Source organism: Dromiciops gliroides, chromosome 5 (genome assembly GCF_019393635.1).
Source record: "Dromiciops gliroides isolate mDroGli1 chromosome 5, mDroGli1.pri, whole genome shotgun sequence".
NCBI classification, from domain to species: domain Eukaryota; kingdom Metazoa; phylum Chordata; class Mammalia; order Microbiotheria; family Microbiotheriidae; genus Dromiciops; species Dromiciops gliroides.
In genome coordinates this window covers 287,583,989-287,601,526 of record NC_057865.1, presented here as the reverse complement: position 1 = coordinate 287,601,526, position 17,538 = coordinate 287,583,989, and the positions used below count along the sequence as shown (strand labels likewise).

At 51.4% G+C, this 17,538-nt stretch overlaps 1 protein-coding gene across 1 annotated transcript; it reads left to right on the top strand.

Annotated features, from left to right (window-relative positions):
• Nucleotides 1–4,793: 4,793 nt before the first annotated feature.
• TXN2 (thioredoxin 2) lies at nucleotides 4,794–16,231 on the top strand. The gene is made up of 4 exons (XM_043967084.1): nucleotides 4,794–4,951; nucleotides 7,616–7,875; nucleotides 9,128–9,251; nucleotides 15,169–16,231. Exons 2-4 carry the CDS (start codon nucleotides 7,616–7,618, stop codon nucleotides 15,283–15,285), a joined length of 501 nt encoding a protein of 166 aa, XP_043823019.1. The 5' UTR covers nucleotides 4,794–4,951; the 3' UTR covers nucleotides 15,286–16,231.
• Nucleotides 16,232–17,538: the final 1,307 nt, after the last annotated feature.

Below are 17,538 nucleotides of genomic sequence, written 5' to 3'. Positions count from 1 at the left end.
AGTAGCCAGCACTGCGCCTTACACAGAGTGGGAACTTAACTGCTCCCACATGGATTGAGAGCTAGAAGAGACCTAACGGATCACAGATCACCTTGTCCAACCTCTTCACTTTACTGATAAAGGAACCAAGAGCGGTTCCTTCTTGTAATAAAATTCTTGCATACAGCCCCACTGTCACTCTAACATTCTGGGAAGCAATCACCCCATTAGAACCTGTGAACTGTAACCCACAGGGATGGAGGCTGGGCTTCTTTGTCCCAGGGCATTAAAAGGTTTAAGGATAAGGACCAGAAGGTTAAATCTAAAAGGCAGTTAGGCCCTTGACTAAATTCTCAAACTAATACTAAATACTGATGCTAGACATTAGCGGGGCAATATTGGAGCAGAAGTCTCAACAGCAGGGCTACCTAGTGCCCTTGCCTTCAGATGGGTCCCCATCTCTCCATTCCCCTAGCTGCAAAAGGGGATACCAATCCTGGCACGACTTTGACATTCGAAGGATGAAATGGAATTTGGCTCTGCAAAATTCTGCACAAATGCTGAATAAGACGAATATGCGGTTCTTGAAAAGAACTTTGATTAAAACAAAGAAGCAGAAATGAAAGCAGGTGGGACTTGAGCACTCCTATTAGCTAGCGTCAGCTAGTTGGAGGCCACAGCTGCACTGCAGGATGTGTTCATCAGAAGCTGTCTTGTCCTGTGGTGCCCCCGGAGCTCCTTGCCCCTTAGTGACCACTGTAGAGCAGGGGTTGACTTTGGCACAGCGAGGAATCAAATGCTGAAATGTGAGGTCAGTTGGGGAAACCGGGACTGAACTGCAGAGGAGATAGAAGTATAACCCTCCCCATTACCCACCCCCATCTTCATCCTGCCTGTGACAAGGAAGCTCATTGTGCTGAACGCTTGGCACAGAGCATCGGCTGCCTGGTGAATGTGGCTCCATTCCAAGCATTCCCCTCACCCTGGCCTGAGCCTGAGGATCTGTAGGCAGCTGCAGCCTTGCTGCTGGCACCTCAAAGGAATTGGGCAATTGGTTTGGGGAGGGGCAGACAGTTGGCAGTATCAGAGCTAAGGATGGTGGCCCCATATGAGAACAAAGAATAATGTGAGGTGGGCAAAATCAGAATGAGGAAGTCAGAGGACAGGGAGGTACTGTTCCTTCTTTATAACTTTCACTCAATCAAAGGTTTGCAGTGGCACAGAGATAGAGATTGGAGCCCAAGTGCCCAAGCGCCCTGCCCCAAATCCATAGTTCCTTCTCACTTAAATCCAATTCACTTGCAAATCGAAGACATCACTGTCACAGGGGAAATAGGTGGTGGGGGGTCCTTAGGTATTCCTCTCACACAAATCCAATTAGAATAAAAGACACTAGAGAAAGGGACCGAGAGAGAAGTCAGAGACTTCTCTTGAAGGGAGAAAATGGCTTACAGACATGATTCTCAGAAATGCATTTCTCCTAGACTAGAAGGGAGGCCAAAGTCTTTATAGAGGGAGATGGTGGCTGGACGGATGAGGTGACCACCTAACTATGAAAAGTTCCCTTTGGGGATGGGGAAAGCTTGAGTGAGGGGTGGTGTCCTGACTTCAGGAGTTATCTCTGTCCCCTGGTGCCGACCAGGTGGCAGCCATGCCTAATAAGCTTTTTGTCCATCCTTTAGCTGGTAAGACGATTTAAACTTGAATAGTCCCAAATTCCTTGACATGTCCCAACCCCATATCAATTACCCTCCTGCTGTCATTGGTCCTCTTGGAGAACGAAGGACGAGCAACAAGAAGTTTCCTTCTTTCTACCGGGTTTTCTGTTTCTCGGGCCAAAACCTTCCTTTAATTTATGAGGAAGCTAAGATTCAGAAAGGGGCAGTGAGACTTGCCTGAAGTCACAAATAATAACAATACTATCTCACTTTTACACAGCATGTCACGGATTCTTGGGGTGATCTAATCCAACCTTGAACAGGGAATTCCCTTTACAACATAAAAGTAAGTGATCACCCAGCTTTTGCTTGAAATTCTCCTACTGATGGGAGAACCCATTATATCCCAAGGCAGTGTGTTCTGCTTCTGCACAGCTCTACCTTTCGTCTGAATGTAAGCCTAGACCCAAAGCCCATTGGTCTCTCTCCTCATTGGTGAAGATCGATGCCATGCCTGAGTGAGGATGGAGTGGAGCTGACTTCCACCAATGAGAAGGAAGTCCCATACCAATGGGCTTTGGGCTGGAATTTCATAACTGAAACCAGCCTCTCTCCCTTTATTTTATCTTTCCACTCCTATTACTCCCAGGCCTACCCTCTGAGGTCAATCAATTAAGTGGTATGGAATAAAAAGACAAAGATTACACAGTCCCTGCCCTCAAGGAGTTTATCATCTATCTAGGGAAACAACAGGTCCACACATAAGCATCAAGCAGAACTCCTAATCCTTTTCACACATGACAGCCCTCCAAATTTTTTAAAACACAGTGGGCTTGGGTCCTCAGAGACTCCATGTTTAAGTGCCAGCTCTGCTGCTGTTTAAATAGCAATGAGACTTTTCCCAATCTGGACCTCTATTGCCTGACTTGCACAATTAAGGAATGGCACTGGATAACCTCTTATTGTGATCTGCTCTAACCCTAAATCTATAATCCTATGAGACAGAGAAGTCACCTCTTGTGTGGCAGTGACAACCCTTCAAATACTAGAAAAGATACTTGGTTTTAAGAGTCAGAACATGCCCACCCTCTTCTCTTCTTATCTCACTCGACCCTCACTACCAGTCTGTGAGCTAGGCACTACCAGTATCTTTATCTCCACTTTCCATACGAGGAGTACAGAGGTGGGATGAGAACCAAACTGACTCTAATTTATGAACAACCTCCGTTTTGGTGTTTTCCTGTAAATCACCTGATTTCTGGAATTCCACTTGAGCTCTCTCCCTCTCCCAACTCAGAAAGTCCCTAATCTTTCATCCAACAAGAAATCAGATTACCTAATCCCGTTTTTGTATCCTGTTTACTGTTTTCTTTTAATGAATAAAAACCGGTTCAAGGTCTGTATTCAAGGTCCTTGTGCCTACCAAGGGGCCTTGGACCCAATTTGTTCTGCAACTACATGACATGCAAATAAATTACATAGCCCAAAATTTATTTCAGTCATTATCAATTTGCTCACATCAGTGGGGATTAAACACTATGGGCCAGACCGGGAACTGTGAAGACAAAAGTATCTCTGCCATCAAAGACCAAACACTGTAACAGGGAAAAAACCTAAGTATGCATTTGGGTGTGTATATATGTGTATGTGTCTATATTCTATATATGTTTGTGTGTATGTATGTAAATATATACGTGTCCTATATGTGTGTGTGTGTATATATATATATATATATGTATCTGTATATATGTGTGTGTATACACACAGAGATAGCTATCCAATAACATAAACAGCAGGTAACCTTAGGCACTAACATTAAGGTTAATTTTTTTTTTTGCAGGGGGTAAGTCTTTATGGATAAAGTGCTGGACACCAGAGCCTAGGACAAGTCATTTAACTGCCTCAATTTCCAAGTGTAAGTGTAGATAAATGCCCGACTTCACAGGGTTGTGAGGATCAAATGAAATGATATTCATAAGGCCCAGAACATAGTAGGCACCCAATAAATGCTTGTTCTTTCCCCCTTTTTTTTGTCAGGGACCCCTCTGACACTCTGATGAAGCCTACAGATCCCCTCCTCAGAAGAATAGTTTTAAATGGATAAAATTCCTAGAATTTTAACATAAACTTGTGAAAAATACTTACATATACATACATATAGGCAATATATATAAATAAATTATATATAAATATATATCACAGCCTCCAGGTTGAAGAGCCTGTGCTTGCCCTAGGAGGAGATCAAGACAGAGGTCCTGGAGAAGGCAGGGTTTTGAGCTGAGGCTGGAGGTTCCAAGAGGTGGAGAGTGTGCCAGGCAGGAGGCACAGCCTGGGCAAAGGCTCGGAGGGGGGATGGGACGACTGGCACTTGGCCTCCCGGCTCCCCTTCCTCTGGCTGTCCCACATGCCCCCTCTCCCTCCTCTACCCGGACCAGTGACCTCTCCAGCTCCTGCCAGTCCCAGCTAAAATCCCACCAGGCACAGGAAGCCTTCCTGACCCCTGTGAAGCCCGGCACTTTCCCGTCTACCCCGCCCCTAGCTCGGTATCTACCGGAACCAGACTGGGAGCTCCCCAAGGGCAGGCACCGCTTTGGTCACCTTTGTATCGTCAGGGCTTGGCACACAGTAGGCGCTTAATCATAGTCTGTGGGTTACCTGGATGACGTCATCGGGGGTGGCTGGCTATCAGGACTCTCACTGGAAGGGCTTTAAAAGCCGGGACCACCCCCTGACGCTAAGCGGCAGGGTTTGGGGGGGAGGGGTCTTAGGGGCGGGGCGGAGCCAACCCTGACATTTTGCAGATGGGGAAACTGAGGTTCAGAGAGGGCCAGGGTCTCCCCAAGGTCGTACAGCCTGATCTAATAATAATAATAGGGTCTCTCTCACAGCCCTACCCCTTCAGGTAATGGGGAAACTGAGGCCGCCCAGAATGACCCGGGGGCACCACGGAAGAACCGGTTGCTCATCACGCCCGCGAGACGTTAACGTCCCCTCGCTCGCTCGCTCTCTCGCCCCACCCACTTCCGGGCCTAACGGCTGGCGAAACTTCCTACGTTGTGCGCATGCGGTGCTAGGCCCCGCCCCCTCCCCTCTCTGGGGAAAGGAAAACGCGAGGCCGGAGGGCGGTGTCAGGAAGTGACGTGATCACGACCCCAGGGGCGGAAGTGACGCGCGCGGTGCCCTTGACGGGCGGGCAGGGCCGGGCCGGGCCGCAGGGGGCGGAGGCGGAGGCGGAGGCGGCTGCAGAGGAGAGGGTCGGGTGGCCCGGGTGCCTCTGCTCCTCGGTCTCGTGGCCGCGCTCGCGCCGCAGGGAGGTAGGAGGCGCGCGTGGGGGATCCCGGGGCGGCGGGCGGCATCCAGCTTCCTCCCGGGCCGTCCGTCCTGGCGGCCCCCTCCCCACCCCGAACCCCGCGTTCAGTCGAAACCCAGGCCTTGGAACTCTGGTTCCCCCGGTCCTCGGGGTCACTCCCTCTCCTGCTCACGTGGCTGCCCCTCGGTGCAAACCCCTGAGCCCGGCGTTCAAGGCCCTGCCCTGGTCTCTCCCCCGCTTGCATTCCCCACTCCCCCACAGGCATTGATTACGCGCTCTCCATGTGCCTGCACTGTTCTGGGCGCTGGGGGTGACCAGGCGATCAGTCCATAAACACTATTTTCCAAACAGCCCCTGCCCTCGAGGAACTAATAGACTTCAGTGGCCATTGCCCTTCTTCATGCTCTGCCATTCTGTTCTGTCTTCTCCCTCCGTGCTTTTGCCGAAGCTGTCTCCCCAAACCCGCAGTGCCCGCCCGCCCTCCTGATCCGGTGCCCAGGTCGGGTGCTGCCTTCTGCAAGCAGGCTTGGCCAGCCACCATCGCCTCCTAGCGCTCTCTCCCTCCTTAGATCACCTGCCTACTGACCGTGGTCAAATGTCCGCTTCCTGAGGCTAGGAACGGTCTCATCCCTGTGGTTTGTATCCCCAGGGCCTGCTGTGCACATAGTAGGAACTTTGTAAACGATCTCAACATCGTGTGTCCTTGGCTGAGTCGTGGGTGGCTCTTGGGCTATAAGAATTATAATAGCTTGCGCTTGTATAGTACTTGAAGGTTTGCTGTCCATGTTGCCTCATTTGGTCATCTGATTCTACGCGACCAAGTTGTTGACATGGACTCTTAGTAAGTCTGGGGAAGACCTCAGAATTGGGTCGTTAAATAAAGTACACAGGATGGCAAAGGAAACCAGTTATATCACAATAATTATACAAATGCGAGTTTTTTTAAAAACCAAGTTCACAGGCCACAGGTTAAGAACACCTGCTAACTAGGGGTGCCTTCTTACATTTAGAGGTCAAGGGGCCTTAGAAGCCTGATGGAATCTCCACCCTCAGCTTTCCCACCCACCTCCTCCTTCCCCGTGAAGGACTGGCCCCAGGAAGATTGAGGCAGGATTTGCACGAGGTTCTCCAGCTCTCTTACTTGACTGTGGGGTATTGTGCAGAAATCCCAGAGGACCTGGGTTTGAATCTCCTACAGCCGGTGTGACTGGGAGCCAGATCTTGCCTCCCGTCTGACCTTTCTCCCCACTCTTACAGCTGCCCCCGAAGTTCAAGCCTTCAGCATCTCTGGCTGGATCATGACATCAGCCTTCTGATTGGGCTCCCTGCCTCCCCTCCATCCTGCACACAGCTGCCAAAGGAACTTTTCTTAAGCGTAGATCTCAGCGGGCTCCCTTGTTCAGTCGCTCTGCTGTCTTATTGCCTCTTAGAATGTAAACCATTTAGCTTCTAAATCCCAATGTCACTTGGTCCCAGCCAACTTTCCATCCTCGTTTTGTTGCAGTGGGTAGTGCTGGACCATGGGCATCACTTGCCTCTGTTTGCTTCAGTTTCCTCAACTGTAGAATGGGGGTGATAATAAGAGCACCTCCCTCCCAAGGTGGTTGTGAGGATCAAATGAAGTAACAAATGTACAGAACCTTAAAGTACTAGACACATGCAAGGCAGATGGGCCGGGCCTTCTCTCTGTCCCTCACGCATCAGATGATACCATCTCCTCCCTCTGTGCCTTTGCATGGGCCCACTGGCAAGCCTGGAATGCAGGCCTTCCTCATGTCCCCACCTCACAGACTCCCTCTTCTTCACCATCTTCTGCGTGTGGCCTTTCCTGCCCCCCCCCCACCTGCTGGTGCCCTCCTTCCTGAACCGCCTTGTATTTCACTGCTCTGTATCTATCTGTGTCTGTTAACTCTATGTTTGTGCTTTGTGTTTTTCTGTTCCTTGTATCCCCCATGAGAATGTAAATTCTTGTACTGTACATTCTTCTCCCCTAGCAGGGTCTGACACATCATAAGTACTTAATAAATGCTCCTCCTCATGGGTTGATTGATTATCCGACCCAGGTCAGGTTATTTCCCCATCTGGGCCTCAGTATCCTTGGCTGCACAAAAGGAGTTTCGACTAGATGACCTTTCAAGCCGTTGCTCTTGAGCACTTTGGGTGGATTTCTCCCTTGTCCAAAGAAGAGATTTGCCTTCCCTCCCCCTGTGACTGACGCTTCCAGCCTCCGGGCAGGCAGACTGAGCTCCTCAGAGGAAGCTGCTGGACACACAGGCGCCAGCTGCCAAATCCGAATGGTTCTCGTTCAGCTCTCGCTCTGCCTCTCACAGGGACCCCAGTCATCCTTGTGGCCCCTCAGACTCGCCCAAGGTCACAGAGCCAGGTGATGCTAAAGCTAGAAGGGCGGCCCAGACCGATCCCGGCGCTCGTTTCCTCATCGCACCTTGTTCTCCTTTGCCTTCTGGTTTCGCTCTTCCTCTTGGTTACCCCTTCCTTTTCCCTTCTGCTGTTCATCCTTCCCCTGACCTCCTGTTTGAGCATCTCCCTTTCTTGTACTTGATTCCCCCCAGGAGGCTTCCTCTGTGTTCCTTTGTTGGTCTCTGCAGCCTTGTTTTGGTCTCAGTTGACTGCGTTCACAAATCCCCACCTTTCCTTTTTTCCCTTCTAGATGGCTCAGCGTATGGTCCTCAGGAGATTGTTGGCACCCATCTTCTCTAGAAAGCTCCCTCAGTGTCGCCCGGTGCCTCTCGTTCCTGAGGTTCTGGCCCAGGGCAGCTCCAGCAGACCCACCGCTGCTACACCCCGTTTGGCCCGGACGTTCTCCACTACCAAGATCTCCAATGTTACGTTTAACGTCCAGGATGGGCCTGACTTTCAGGACAGAGTTGTCAACAGTGAGACTCCGGTAGTTGTGGATTTCCATGCGCAGTGAGTATTGGGCATATGCAGAGGGCAGTGTTTTTAAGTCCGCAGTTCACTTTCCCATGAATTCTATCATGTCTCCAGGACCCCAGGTCTGGAATACTGTTCAAAAATATACGCAGTTTGAATAAATACTGTTTTTTTTTAAAGTGTGTCCCAAGTACCATTAGAGGGCAGTATTTGGCCTCCTGGGTTTCCGAACAGTTCAGTCACCTTGCAGATAAGCCCTTCGTCTCTTTAAGTTGTCGCTCTCCAAAGCTGGGAAAGGTCAATGCCTTCCCCGAGGTTTGACTGTAACTGGAAATGTCCTTGGTAAGACGTTGGTCCCCAGGGCTGTTGATGGTGGGCTTGCTTCTTGTTATTTTAAGTTTAAATCACCCACAACCTCCCTTTTAAGCCTGATCTGACTTCTTGATGGTCCATGGCTTCAGTCGACTCAAGGGGAGTTCATAAAACCCCTCTCAGTAAGGTAAGGTGTGAGGCGGGAGGTGCTCACCATCTCAAACCCGGGAGGGCTCCTGGGTTCTTAATCTTGAACAGACACTCGGGTTGTTCTCTGACTCATCTCTTGCCTCACCTTCTTCATTTGTCGAAGGAGATAACATTTCCTGGGTTAGGCCCTGGGGTTTCTTTGACTGAGGTTCCTGAATCAGGGATTTGATGACTGCTGATGGGACAGTGCTTTGCACAGGTTGATTGGCTCTTGATAAACAGTGCCCCTAAGCAGACTTTGCCCCCAGCTCTCCTCCTCCTCTGCTGCCAGGAGGCCGTTGCCAGGGATGGTGAACTGAAAGTGCCAGGACAGCAGCATCCCTTCCTTTTTATACCTCCTGTGCTGCTGACTGAACCACGCCTCCCATGTGGCGTCTGCGGTAAACTGAGGAAGGGGAAGCCACCTCTGGAGGAGCCCTGTTCATGCACAGTCAGAGGCCGAGGCTGTGTTGTTGCCTCCCCGTAGTCAGCACGGACGCCTTTCCTGAGGGTTTTCGGCCAGGGCCCAGGAGGACAGACATTCTCTTCTGTGGAGATACACTGAGATTTCTTGGAAGCCAAGGCTCAAGGGCTGCATTTTCCTTATCTCATTTTAGATGCCTCTTTTTGCAAAGTTTTATGGATAATTACTTATTTTTCATCCCCATTGCGTCCCAATAAACCTGCCTGTCCCTGCTCCCCACACAGCCCCCCTTGGAGCAGTGAAAGCAGGGGAGGGGGACAAGCCATGTCTGACAGAGATGCTTCCTTTCCTCCCCTTTTTGAGGTGGTGTGGCCCCTGCAAGATCTTGGGGCCCCGGTTAGAGAAAATGGTGGCAAAGCAGGAGGGGAAGGTGCTGATGGCCAAGGTGGACATTGACGACAATACAGACCTCGCCATCGAGTATGAGGTATGAAGCGGTGGCGGCGGGGGCCCTCCCGAGCCCCCGAGCCACAGGATGGGGCTGGGTAGTGTGTCTCCTCATCCTCCTCCCCATAATCCCTGCCCTGGACAGAAAGGCCAGTTAGGGGCTTGGCTGTTCCCAGTGTTCTCGCCGCCTGACACTCACTAGCAGGAGGGCTTGTCCTGTGCCAACCTTTCCCACACTGTGACCCCTTAGAGGAGGAAGGGAGTGGGTGAGGTGGTCTCCAGCCGCTCTCAATCTGTGTCCCTCTCTTAGGGGGGTGCCCTTCTGAGGTGTTTCAGGGGTTCCTTGGAAGGGCTGAGATGAAAAGCACACACACCACTCACTACTACTCTGAACAAAGAGTGTTCATGGACCCCATCTCCCCAAATGCCCCCCTGGAGCAGCAAAGATTCCGGTGACCATGGCTCCCTGCCCTGTCAGGGAGCCCACCAGGAGCCTTGTGGTCCAGGGGTAGACACCAGCATCCTGAGGAAAGCTACGCTGAGAGTCTGTGCATCTCTCCTGGGCTGCAGAGGAACTGTGGGTAGGCGTGGCACAGTGATCCGTACAGGGGGGCAACAGCCGGCTGGAAGATCTGAGTCATCTGACTCTAGCCATTGGCTAAGATCACAGCCCAGGAGAAGGGTCTTTCTTGATTTCTCTTCCCCAAGCCACCTTCCCTCTCCCTGCTGGGTGTTTTATCTCCCTTCTTTCTGGTAAAATGAGATGGGAATCTCAGCTCATGGACCCAAAACTTTCTGAAAGTCAAGGAATTTTGGAAGAAATAGGGAGTAGACCTGTGATTTCACTGAGATGGAGAACAAACTCCCTCCACCAATATAGGTTGGCACCTTCTCTGAGATTTAGGGTCTTAGAGAGTCTCAGAATTTAGAGTTTCAGCCACTTGCCCAAGGAGAGTCCAGCTAGACCTTCTTGGCCCCAGAGACTGACTGTGCATCGCACCACACTTCTGACAGTTGGTCACCCCAGCTTCTTCATATTCTCTTTTTTTCTTTTTGGTCTTGGGGGGGGGGGCATTGAGGGTTAAGTGACTTGCCCAAGGTCACACAGCTGGTAAGTGTCAAGTGTCTGAGGCTAGATTTGAACTCAGGTCCTCCTGAATCCAAGGCCGGTGCTTTATCCACTGAGCCACCTAGCTGCCCCCTTTTCATACTCTCATGGAAGGAAACTCATTTCCATTCAAAGAAGCCTCTTAGACTTGAGTTCATTTCTGGTCATCAGGAGAGTATCCCTTCAATTGGCCTCCCCGTAGCTCTGCCCATTGCTGCTGGTTCTGCCCTTGGAGGCCTGATGGAGACTCATGATTAGCACGTTAAGCAGAGGGTTTTTTTTTGTTTTTGGTGTTGGTTTTTTTTTTGTTTGTTTGTTTTTTAAGCAGAGTTCTTTAACTTCTGAGATTTAGATGCATTTTCTCAAATTCTCCTACATCCTCTTTTCCTTTTTCTCTCCACCCCCCCCCATATCCTCAGAGTAACCCTCCCACCTCAGACACATTCATTTGTTCTCTACAACCAAAGCCCACTCCCCTGCCCCCACAATTGGCGTACCCCTGGCCAGCTGCCCAACTTCAGATCTCACAATCCTCAGCAGATTCCCCAGGGGGAGTGGGACCCCCTCAGAGCTTTGGAATGTGCGTACATTCCTTGCCTTGTGTGTCAGCGTGCCCCCCCAGGCTCCAGGCACTTAGCCCACATCCCTGGAGTATCTCAGGTTTTCTGTGGATAACAGCAGCTTGTTTTCTCTTTGTTATTGCTCTTTGTCCTCTGCCCTCTGCCCTGACCTCCCTTGGTTTTGGAGTTGGTGAAATCGCCTTTCCCAACTCACCAGGACTTTGCTTTGACTCTTGGCCCGCTTGAGTGGGGGGCAGAATTAGGAACTAATGGTTCCCCAATCTTCTCCTTCCCTTCAAGCTTTGAGCCGTTCAAAGCCTTCCTCTTACCTGACATGGATTATCTACTTAGCAGAGGCTTAAGAAGGTTGATCCAGAGCCCAAACTTGTTTTCTCATCATAGATCATGAGAGAGAGTTCTCCTGCCCCTCCCCCACTTGTGTGTGTGTTTAGGACGTGTGATGTCAGTGTAGGTAGCACCGGGTGTACACCAAGGCAGGTTAGCAGCTCAGAGAGTGTCTGAGGCACTAGGGCATGGAGAGGGCCCAGGGTCACACAGCCTGTATGTTCCGAGACAGGGTCCCACCCCTCCAACCTCTAAGCCAGGTCACCGTGCTTGCCCCTGTTGTCACAGCTTTTCCCAGAGTTTGTGTCATGACCATAGAATGCCTCGGATCCTCCTCCCCATGGAAGACAGGTCTAACTGTGGCTCCCACTCACCAAGCACCTTCAGAGTCACCGGCACACTTGGCATCACAATCTTAGGGTGGAGATAGCACAAGGATTAGTCCCATTTTCCAGAAGAGGAAACTTGAGGCCTCTGGGAGGTAAAGGGCTTGCCCAGGGTCAGCCACCCAAGCTTGATGCCAAGCCCAGTACTCTTTCCATTACACCATAGAGCCTCTGTTTCCTTGGTCCCTCCATCTCCTGCGGCCGGATATGCAGGAATCAGGTGGGGCTCCCTGGTCTGCCCCTTGCCCAGAGCCCCCAGATCACACTGCTCTCCCGAGGAAGCTGCCTTTGAAGCCCTGGGGAATGCTGAGCAGAGGGGCCTGTGTCGGGGACTGCAGCTGCTCTTGAAAAGGCCTGGGACAAGTGCTCCCAGTCCCCTGCATCTTTCCCCAGGGGAGAGCCTCAAGTGAGTATGGGAGAGAGCGGAGGCAGGATTCAGGTGACCCGCCTTTTCTCAGCAGTAATTCTGCCCAAGAACCCTCCTGTGCACAGGCTGTTGATAAAATGCATGGAGCTGCTCCCTCTTTGTGTTCTGCCTCCCACTCCTCACTCAGCAGGGACACTGTGTTGATCTCAGACCTTGCTTTCAGTCAGATACTGCCTAGGTTCTCGGTGCTTATTCAGCTCCCAGCTTGGGGCTGTGTTAGAGGAGTCTTGGGGTGGGGGGTGATTCCTGCAAGGCTGCTGTTAGAGGTGCCGTCCGGGGCAGCTGGACCATGCTGATCCATGAGCCTCCTCATGGGCTAAGTGCATACTAATAACAACTGAAATGTCATCACTTGACAAACACTGCCACGTAACACACATCAGCCCTGTGGAGCAGGCAGGCTAGGAATTAGCCTGATTGTTTGGCTAAGGAACTGGGTCAGGATCACTGTAAGTGGAGGGAAGGAGCTGGGATTTGAACTCCAAGCTCAGTGGTCTCCGTCCCTGCAGTTGGTCAAGCCTTGGGCCGAGGGCCGAGGGGAAGGCTTGGGCTCTGCGGGCACTCCCGCAGTGACATTTCAGTCAATAGTTTTCCCACCCAAGCGACAGGGCAGCTTGTCCTTTAGACATCGGGGAGCAGGGAAGTGACTAGGTCAGTACAACACAGCGTGAGTGCTCAAAGGGCCCTTAGAATATAGACTGTCAGAAATGGAAAGAAGAGTGTGGGATAGTGCAAAGAACCCTCAATTTGGAGGTGGGAGGACCTGAATTCAAATCCCACTTCTGCTAGTTACTAGCTGTGGGGCCCTGGGCAGGCTGGGCCAAGGGTTGACTGACCATACAGCAAGGAGGTTGTAGGGTCATCCCATGGTCCTGCGGCCTTCAAACAGCATCTTAGCAGCAGTCGGCCAAGCCTCCTTGCTTTACACTTAGGAAACTGAGGCCCCAAGGAGGGACAAAGGGAATATAGAATGACGAAGCAGCGGGGCTATCCCTGGGACCCCAGCAGCTGCCCCAGAGTCCCCAGCCTTATCCACAGAGTGCATGGTCATCTGGTTAGCCTTGACTGTATGGGGGAAGGGGGGGCGTCATTGGCTGTCTGGGACTACCACTAGAGGGTGCCCAAGAACAGCCGAGCTAGGCCAGGCCCATGGAACTCCCAGCCCCACACACATCCCCCTGGATCAGCATCTGCAGCCTTTTTTGGTCATTGGTTATGCAGGGAAGAGGGGTGGGGCACATGCAGGCTTCTCGGCACTCTTACGTGCCCACCCACCCAATCATGTGCCTGGGAGAGCTCCACGAAGCCTAGACCCCGGGGGTGTGGGGGCCCCTAGGCAGCCAGGCGACTGCCGTGCCAAGGATCCCCAACACCAGCCTTTGTGCTCCTTCCTCATGGTTCCACGCCCTCCCTCCTGTGAGACTTGGCCAGTCTCAGTGGCTTCCTCTGCATTTTATGATTGCTTATGGTTAATGTGCAGGGAGTGGGGTTAGCCATGTTTGAAGGGATGTGGCTGAATTGTCTCAGCCAGGGAGGAGGCTCCCAAGCCTGAATGCATTCTGTGGATGCCCCCAGGGGCTCCAGCCTTATCCTTTTGGGGGATGGCTCAGTGTCACCCCGTGCCAGGGTCGGGTCAGGAGACAGGGGTGACTGTGGGGAGACTTTTTACTGCCTTGGAGGAGTTCAGAAACTCCTAAGCTGTGGCCACTTGAATGAAGTACAGAGCCTCCTCACAGGGACTAGTTTTCATTCATTCAACAAATATTAAGGTGTCCACCTTGTGAAAGGCATTGTGCTGGCCACTGGGTCATACATACAAAGCTAGAATCCACGTAATCCCTGTCCTCAAGCAGCTCACAGATCCATTCTTAAGCTGGGGTCCACAGCCTCTTTTAAAAATATTTTGATGGGGGCAGCTAGGTGGCACAGTGGATAAAGCACTGGTCCTGGATTCAGGAGGACCTGAGTTCAAATCCGGCCTTAGACACTTGATACTAGCTGTGTGACCCTGGGCAAGTCACTTAACCCCAACAGCCTCACCAAAAAATATATTTTGATAACTGTAGTTCAGTATCACAGGTTTCCCTCATTGTCTTCTGTATTTCATTTTGTTCCCCTAAAACCAGGATTCTGAGTAGGGCCCCTGGGCTTCCTCCCCAGCCTGACTGTCCAGGGGCCTCAGACACAACAGAGATTTAAAAACCACTGGTCTAGTGGGTGGTTTTGAGTGGCGACATTCAGCTGAATGTCTGAACTTGTAAGAGATTTGACTGGGCTGCTGACTGTGCCCGCTACATAGATGGCGGGGAAATAGACGTCGGCGTGGGACCTTCTGTCCTGTTAGTGTGCAGGCTCTGAGGAGGTGGGGTTCCTATCTCCTGTAGCCAGTGTATGGCTCGAACAAGAACAGTCATGATAGCTCGTGAATGGGTAGCACTTCATCAGGTCTTCATAACAACCCGGTGAGGGGAGAGGTGACGATATCCCCATTTTACAGGTGAGCCAGCCGAGGCTCAGGGAGGTACAGGGAACTACACAGAGTCGTGTAGCTAAGAGGTGACTGGGCTAGACCTCAGAGTCAGGCTGCTCCGAGCCACACGCCCACCCCGGTAGCTCGGCCACAAGCTGGCTCATCGGGCCTCTCTTTCCAAATCATTCCTATCTTGCCTTGCCAAGGAACATGGCTGAACCATTCCTTTCCTCTCTCCTGGGAAGTTTTCCATGGATTCCTCAGCCAACTTTGAATTCTAGTGTCTCAGTCAGGCACTGCACCAAGGTCTTTCAGCCTGTCTGTATTCTCTTCCCATTCCCCCACCCTGTGGCTGGTTTTTGTGGCAGTAGTTATTTTCATCTCTGCTTTGCCTTCAGCCAGGCCGCTGGGTGATGAGTCAGTCTGTGGTTTTTTCAGGGGGAGGGTAGATACTGGGAGCTTGAACGGAAAGTATTTTTCCGTCGGGGAGACCCCAGAGCTCTGGGATGTTCTTGCCCCAGCGGCACTTCCCAAAGGACGGGACCTCATTTTGGCCTAGAGAAGCCCGGCACTCTCCGCCCCCAGAATAGCAGTCGGCAGGCATTCTCCGGCCTAGAAATAACGTCGTCTCCTTTGTCCCCCTTGCTCCCACCCCCTCCAGGTTTCTGCTGTGCCAACTGTGCTGGCCATCAAGAATGGGGACGTGGTGGACAAATTTGTGGGCATCAAAGACGAAGACCAGCTGGAGGCTTTCCTCAAGAAGCTGATTGGCTGCTGAGCTAGGCCCACTTTTGTTTTTCCCAGGGCCCCCCTAAGGACTCTCATCCTTTCCAGCCCCCACCTGTCTGGCCCCCATTGGCCCTTCCTGTGTCCTGGGACAGGGCTCTTCATCTCCCAGTTGTCTGACTGCAGAAGACTCATCCTTAGGGGAGGGGCGCTACTGCTCACCTGGGGAGGGAAGCCTGAGGCTGGGGGCTTGGAGGGCTTCTCGCCCTCCCATGCTTGATCCTCCCCCTTCCCACCACCAAGCCCAACCCCTACCATTACCACCCCCAGCCCCAACCTCATCTAGGCCCCAGTCGTAGCTGTCTCCAGAGAAGTTTGGAGAGGGGCCTGTTGCAGCAAGATTACTTTATAGTGGGGTCACCCTGTCTTGACTGTGAAGTTTTTATTCTTGTCCTTTGATATCTGTGCTTTATCACAGGCTCCATGACCCTGTGCCTGACCTACTGGCCACATTTTCTCCTCTGATGCTGTTTTGTAAAAGAAAAGAGAGCAAATTATCTATGTGTGCATATATACAATTCTCTCATTTTTTGTAGGTCTGTAATAATAAAGAGAGCTTTACTGATCACTTCTACCTCCCGCTGTGAAGAACAGACCCCCAATGTACACCCTGCAGTTCCTCAGTAGCCACCACCATCTATCAAAATCTTCCCTCGCTCCCCTTTCCTTTCCAGCCACAAAGGGGTGAGGGCAGGCACTGGCCCTGGGATGGACCTGAGGAGCTTCCTAAAGCCCCATCTTACCTTAGCATCAGAGTCCTCTGGTTTTATGAGCGGGAGGTAGAATCACCTGTCCTGTGTGAGAGAGCCACTTGAACCCTCTCGGGGTGGCCTCTGGTGTTCCTTGTCCGGTTGGTTCCCTACCATGTTTACAAAAACAAGCATCTTCCCGCTCCCCAGTCCCAGCCCTTTCATTAAAGTGAGACAAGCCCACCGACAGCCTCGCTTCCTCTCTTGGTTTGTTGGTCGCCATCCCTTCCCTTCCCCTCCCCACCGTGGGAGGTTTTCTACTGAGACTACCCCTTCCAGGGCAAACAGGCTTTTTGGGGTCCCCTGTTTATGCCCTTACCTCTTCCGTGCATCTTTATCTCTGTGGGTTGCTTGTGGGTGGGAACTACGATAGTTCATAATAGATAAGAGCATTGGCCTTGGAGTCCAACCTGAGCTTGAGTCCTGCCTCAGATGCTACCTGTGTGACCCAGGGCAGGTCACTTCTGCCTGCCTCAGTTTCTTCATCTGTAAAGTGAGGGGGTTGGACTCCAGTAATGGCCCAGCCAAACTAGATCTGAAAAGGCTTGGCATCCAAAGCCTGGCCACCAAGGTCCCGATCGGCTCTAGATCTGTGATCCTATAAACTCTGCTTTTATCTGTAGTGCCATGAATGTAACTCAAAACTGTATGCCTCCGTCTGATTTTGACCTATTAGGGATACCACAGAATGGGGAGGGCTGGTCTAAATGGTTTGCAGAGTCTTGTCTCTAAAGTTCTATGGCAATCACGGAAGCTGCTAGCACACGACGTTGTAGAAAGTTTAGGGAATAGGGAAGGCAGCACAAACACTAAAAGGAGCAGGGTCTCAGCTCTAGCTCCTAACTCAGACTGAAGCCTACTGGGGAATGGCAGGGCCAAGGATCCCAGACCATGAGGGAGCCCGTAGTTCTGTCCCTCCAAACCAGTAGAGTTTTCCAGGTAGCTGAGTCCAGCCATAGTCTACTGGAACACCAAACGAGGCAAGCCCCAAGGTGTGTTGGTCAGACCTAAACCCAGGTCAGGAAGTTGCAAAGCTCAGACCAAGAGATCAGACCGCTTTGAAATCCCTGGAAGTTTATAAGTCAGCAGCCTGATCTGTCCTTGAGATCCCAAAATAGAGCATTTAGTATAAGTGAAACGAAAGTGCTGGAGGAAAAAATGGGGGGAAATTAGAACTATGAAAGAAAGATTTGAAAAGGGACTTAACAACATAAGAGGTACAAAACCTAAACTTCTTGAAAAATTAGGAAAGCAAATAGAAGCTAATGACTTCATAAAGCAACAAGAAATATTAAAGTCAAAAAGCTGGGGCAGCTAGGTGGTGCAGTGGATAGAGCACCAGCCCTGGAGTCAGGAGGACCTGAGTTCAAGTCCCGCCTCAGACACTTGACACTTACTAGCTGTGTGACCCTGGGCAAGTCACTTAACCCCAATTGCCTCAAAAAAAAAGCTAAGAAAAAAAAATAGAAGAAAGCATAAAGTATCTCATAGCAAAA